The following is a 6,212-nucleotide window of genomic DNA, read 5'->3' on the forward strand; positions in this document are numbered from 1 at the left end:
CGACGCTCCCTGAAAGAGGCTCACACCTAAACCTCCCAGGAAACGGGCAAAATGTCGGTGGCCATACTGAACAGCAAAAGTTACCAAAAGGACTTGTCGCCCGTTAAACTAAAAAAGCTCCACGCACACAGCGCCTACCTACAGGATACTCACCAAGTGTGCGCTGAGACGTGTTTGCCACATATCAGCTTGTTTGGGTGTCAGATCAGGGATTGACAGACCCAGTCGTGAAGCTAAAGCTTCTACGTAACCTGCAAGACTGGAAGAAGAAAACAAGAACAAGTGATTTTGGATCGGACAGTCTTCCAGTGAGGACTTTGAAATATCTGAAGCCCTGGACTTAGAATGAAGAGCTTTTCCTTCAGCGTACTGACAGAGCCATCGGGAGGCAAACATGGGAAAGCAGCCAGAGTCCCGATGGTCACGTTTTGCAGCGTAAGTTAACTAATTTTCTCACAATCTAACATGCAATATTTCCAGAAAAACTTCATGCAGTAAGACACAAATGGTGTAAATGTTGTTATATTTTTGCAGAGCTTGTTAAGCAACCTTATTATTTAAAAAAAAAAAGAGAGGCCAGGTGGGAAAGAAGCATAACAGACAGTTTTACTTCCAGCAATTACTCAGAAATTTCCTTAAAAAAAATATGAAAGCTGCATCTGTTCCTGTCAGAAATAGGTATGTCTAGATCTGAAGACATTTATACAGATACACAATTATTTTATCTGAGAAGAAAGTCTTCAGATATAGGCATAACAATCTGAGGAGCTATACTATTCCATCACTGCAATCTATTAGATAGATAAAAAAATATTTTTGCATTTTGTATATGCCCTTTTTGTAGAAAAAATTCTAATACTTCCTTAAAAGCAAGCATTACCTACAGAGTACGCTAGGTCAGGTTAAAAGCCAATCCCAATTTTATCACTTAAAATATATAATACTGTAATAGCAGGAAAGCTATTGTTTCAGAACTACGGAATGGCAATTTTAACCTTGACAAGAACCACCTAATATTTCAACTTTTTCTTAGCAAGGAGAGAATACATTTCTGCAGTCGTGTAGTTTACTGAAGCAAAATTCAAGAGCTAGGGGAAAAAAAAAATCAAGTGGTTTATTTGTTTTAGTTCAGTAGCACCAATAGTGTTTGCAAGAGAGGAAAAAAAAAATTTCTTAATACAAGTTCAGACATACCCCAGTCCAGCTAAATCTGAAACGAGGTTTCCCAAAGCTGCAGCTGGAGAGAGGAAGAGGGAAGAGAAGGGGAGAAGGCAAAGTATTATTTCAATTACAAACAAAAGCAGCCAGCTTCCCCCTTCTTCCGGCCCCCGAGCACCTCACTCTGCTCCGTGTCCAGAGCATAAAAGACTAGAAGTTTCTTTTATTTCAGAGTTTTTCTTCTGACCTTACTACAGTTTGCAGTAACAGCAGCGGACAAACAGTAATAGAAAGTGCAACTAATTTTCTCAACTTACATGAAACAAACTTTTCAAATACGAACCTGACAAATACGAAAAGCCAACACTGAGGCAGTCACTGGGCCAGCTTTTCAGATCAGTTCTAAACAGCCCGTTTCATACCAGTAACACCGGGCACTGAGCAAGCCCTTCCAGTGACTGGAGATGCACAGGAGCACTGGAAACAGAGGAGCTGTCACTCGTGGACACAGCTCTGATAAACGTTTCGACATAGCCATGAACCCTCTCCATCTAGCAACAAACACTGCGCGTAGACTGAATGAAGTTACACACTTCACACATCCTTTCGCAGCCGCTCCTAGAAAGGTAAGCTTGCTTGTGACTGCCTGGCACTGCAACAGAGGGCTGCGGGTTCCCAGATGATTAACTCGTTCTGCTCTACGCATTTTCATTCCAGCTGTCTGTGCTTTCGAGCAATGCGGCACCTGCACCTGGAGGATCCACACACAGCTTTTTTTTTTTTATCTCTGACACTGCAGCAGCACCAAAGCTGTCGAGCTTATCAGTTTTGGCCCAGTGTGGGAGCAGGGTGGCTGCTTGGCCTTCCCGTGGTATCGCAGGGAGGCAGCGAAGCCACCGCGAACACCAGCCAACAGAGTCAAAGGACGTCAACGCTGACCTTCGCTTGGCACCGTGACCAAAAGGCACCTTACAACACACACAGTCACGTACACAAATACCAGACCCGAGGGAACGTAGAGCAGCTCCGTTACAGGAGTGCAAATACACTCTAAAGCGACCCAGGATCTGAAGTTTTAAAACTGACACCAAGCACTTCCAAAGCCTGTCTGAACTGAAACCCCATTTGTGCAAAAGGAATATGGCCTTACTTCAGCCGTAGGATGCTTATGAGGAAAGGCAGCTGCAGGATCAAGGAAGAGCCGTTTCCAGCCCCGTGACCTGCTTTCAGCCCAAAATACAGGCACGTGCCACATTAGCCTACACGTATTGCATTTTTATTACTTGCCTGCCATAGTTGAAATTCCTAGGACAACTCCAATTGACAATTCTATTTGGGTTCCCTGAAAAATAAGAATGTTCTCATTATTTGAGGGATTTGGTGTTAAAATAGATTATACTGATTCAACTGGCAAAAGCATTTCTTACTGCTTGTTTATGTTAAGATTGAAAGGATAAATGGATATTGCTTCCACTAGATCTGTGCAGCTGCTACCCTGCCAGCATTATGTGTCTCCCCCTAGGAAAACAGCCTACTTCAGACAGTCTTTCAGTATTTTATATTGGCTTGTAATAGTCACCCAATGGGCAGAAAAACATAACCCCCATTTCTGCACACCACTGTCCCCACTGCAATTCTTAGCTCTGAACGCAAACTTCTACAAATACTGAGCAAACAAAACACAGTATTGTAGCTCCTTACTTTTCCAGAGGAAGAAACAAAAATCACAGTGAACTGCACAATGAAACAGCAATACATGGTCCAAAAGACAACGTACAGGAATTAAAACAAGACATGTTCCTGTTGGATATAGGAAAACGTTCTGCACTGTGAGGACAGCTGACCATTGGAACAGGTCACCCGGACAGGATGTGCACTCTCTGCCCTTAGGTTTTCTCAAAACCCTGAAGATAAAACCATAACCAACTTTGCCTGACCTTACAGCTGATCCTGCACTGGGCAGGAGGTTCAACTGGAGACCTCGTGAGTCCGCAGTCCCTGCCCACCGGAATCATCCCTTGATTAAGATCACGCAGCCAATGACAGTTCTACACAAGGAACTGTATCTTTGGCCTTTACTGATCTTCCTGTTCCAATAGCCAATTTCACCTTCCAAATGAGCAGGAAAATATCTCAGCAGCATTACTCAGAACTGCCAGGCCACATTAGTACAGATCAGCACCAGCACTAACGCGCTGCCTGCATCACGCAGAACAAAGGAACACATTACTAAAACCCTGAGGACCCACTCAGCACATTAGTGCAGATCAGCACCAGCACTAACGCGCTGCCTGCATCATGCAGAACAAAGGAACACATTACTAAAACCCTGAGGACCCGCTCAGCAACACATTATAATCACATCATCATCAGCTCGTATAAAAAACAATGTACTGACATGATCATAAATGTGTCTTGCAGCACAAATCAGGAGAGGAAAAAAAGCAAGCTTCTTCTCAATGCAGTAAAATTAGTTACAATACTGCCCTTCGGAAGGAACAACACTCCTCTGCAGTCGGCAAAGGCTGAATAGAGTATGGACAGTTTCTTTAAAACAGGAATTAATGAGCTGATACAGAGGGAACAGAGTCTTCCTGAAACCCTCACTTGCTCATTTAGTACTTGGACAACATGAATCTTACTGACTTGATCAAGGAATTAAATCACGCACTTACCGCAGCAATCATAATTGCGTTATCCAAAAATCCAAACCCTACAAAAGGTACTGCATTGTGGAAGAACACTAAAAGAAATAAGTAACAAAGAGAAGATAAATATTCACACGAGCTACTGAAACGTCAGTGTAATACTATGCCTTTAAGAGAAACAAAGACAACATGAAACCCCTTTCCTACTACTAGTGATGGTAAAACCCTTCGCTATGTGTAAGTGTTACTAACGGTTTGCGAAGAGCCATTTACAACAACCTACTGTGCAAATACTTGTACAATTTGTGGATGGAAGCCGCTCACGCCTACTAAAACATAAAATAACTATTTAAAACTGCACAAGCTTTGGTACTAATTACAGCCCTTCCAACCGATGCTGCAGTATCTCTGAAGTTCGCCAGACCTCTCACCAGGTCCCTGCATTCTTCTCTTGTGTGAAATGAAGCCCCTACCCCTGCGAGTCCCTCTCTATTCCTGTGCAAGAGCTCTACCTTCTTCATGCATTCCTAAGAATCCGTATTTAAGCGTACTGCTTGGAGCGAGGCCAGTCTTATTAAACCTCCTTCAGCTACATCTGCACAGGCTAAGGCGGTTTTCTTTTCACTAGAGTGCCACACAGTGTTAATCACCTCACTATTCTAACCCAAACTTCTCAATCTCGATTTTGTTTGGGCACTCTGCTGACAGCAAGTTAGACTTGAAGCTGTTCCTCAAGAAATCATACTCCACCTTTTGCTTCATGCATTTTCTTTTCACTCCTGAAACTGCCAATAAACCCTATCTGAAAATATTTTCTATTGCAGGAACTCAGAACATGTCGGTATGAATAATTTAACTACAAGCACAGTGCCACTGTGTCTTTCCTTTTTGTCCTGCTCCATTTTCTCTCTCTGGTTTTAGCTTCTGAAGGAGCCGGGATTGAATTTGCACAGCACTGCCTCCAGCTGAGTTTCAAGGTGCTGCTATCTTTGTAAGACTAAATACAGCTCCAAGGACAGTCTACGTGGCTACAAAACACAGCTTAGAGAGCTAGAACTCTTCATTCTTTTTATATATTTAAAACACCTCAGCTATTTAGGGTTTTTCCCCCACTTCAGATGGCACCAATAATTCCTATATTTTATAACCTTAAGAGATGCAAACATATGAAGAGGGAAGCAAGAGTAGTGCACGAGCCTCACAGTCACATTAAAAGAAGCTGGTAGGAGTCCCTTTTGGGTTTACCTCTCACAGCCAGCACGAATCCACGATCAGATAAAACCAAAGCCGTGCTCAAGAGGTCTTCCTTGCTCAGGTACTAAAAAACACGTTTTGACCTCTGTAACTACTTCGTAAGAAGGTATATGTGTTCTTAAATGCACAGGTAAAAGGCTGAAGCACAGAACGTATGAAATTTTCCAAATTATTTCTTTTAAACCACAGCAGGACAAAATCCCCCAAACCATAAACAACAAAAAAGCAGAGAGAGATGCCTCGTATGTTCAGAATGTGTGCACCAACTTGAGCTACAAAGGGAGCTCAAATTCTTACTGAATGTGACAGAATTTTGAAATCCATGGAGTGAACAGAAGCCCAGGGACCAAGTAAAAAAACCAAACAAAACCAAGTGCAGATACTTAGAACAAGAAAATGTCAAACTAAGTCAGCCAGCCCACTGAGAGAGTTTAAAAACTACAAAAATAAACTGATTTGGAAACTACAGTAGAATTTGAGTGACTGTGGTATTATAAAGAACACCAAATCTACTGCCAATTTCTCTGCCATTTTATCCCACTTTTCAGTTCACTTAAAATATATACAACAAGAAGCAAAAATAGTTTTAAGCTTAAACACAAAACCGCCCACGAGGTGCTGCAGCATCGCCGCCAGTCGGCTTTACACCACCGGTGTTGGCTGCTGGCTCTGCACAGCGCGGTCTCGTCGGGGCATTCTGTCCCCCTGCCACTGAACGGTGCACACTCTGCGGCGGAGGCGATACAGCATGAAGGCGGCAGCGCGACTGCTGGTGCTCGCTTTGGTTTTCTGTTACTCCACACAACAGGGGGGACGACAGACCAGCGCTTGCAGGAGGAAGACGAAGCAGTTCAAACACAGACCGCACAAGTACTGAACCACATTCAACAAACATTCTTTTACCATGTCTCAGTTGTCCTGGAGATGGTGGTGCAACCTCCAGCTTCTCTAGAGAAGTCAAAACGAAATGAGAAAGTTAGCTAGTTCATCACAAATGTAGGTCATTAAAACAGAAAGTGTTTACAAAATTACCAGCAGGCAAAAAAGCTGTTACTGAACAGCTTTAAAATTTGAAGAAAGATGCTTCTCATCGACATTTTTATTATTTTTATAAAAGATAACAGTCTTAGAACGTATTACCAGGTTAAGCTA

At 42.8% G+C, this 6,212-nt stretch overlaps 1 protein-coding gene across 1 annotated transcript in view; it reads right to left on the minus strand.

The window, feature by feature from the left end:
* Positions 1–6,004, minus strand: part of TMEM65 (transmembrane protein 65) — a 7,933-nt gene extending 1,929 nt beyond the window's left edge. Inside the window, exons 1-5 of the mRNA XM_010145129.1 lie at positions 5,964–6,004; positions 3,834–3,901; positions 2,446–2,500; positions 1,195–1,237; positions 154–259 (exon numbers count right to left, since the gene is read on the minus strand). Coding sequence (XP_010143431.1) covers positions 154–259; positions 1,195–1,237; positions 2,446–2,500; positions 3,834–3,845 — 216 coding nt within the window. The 5' untranslated portion in view covers positions 3,846–3,901; positions 5,964–6,004. The remainder of the gene's footprint in view (positions 1–153; positions 260–1,194; positions 1,238–2,445; positions 2,501–3,833; positions 3,902–5,963) is intronic.
* Between the last annotated feature and the right edge of the window lie 208 nt (positions 6,005–6,212).

This window comes from Buceros rhinoceros, unplaced genomic scaffold (assembly GCF_000710305.1).
Source record: "Buceros rhinoceros silvestris isolate BGI_N320 unplaced genomic scaffold, ASM71030v1 scaffold20801, whole genome shotgun sequence".
In the NCBI taxonomy this organism is placed as follows: domain Eukaryota; kingdom Metazoa; phylum Chordata; class Aves; order Bucerotiformes; family Bucerotidae; genus Buceros; species Buceros rhinoceros.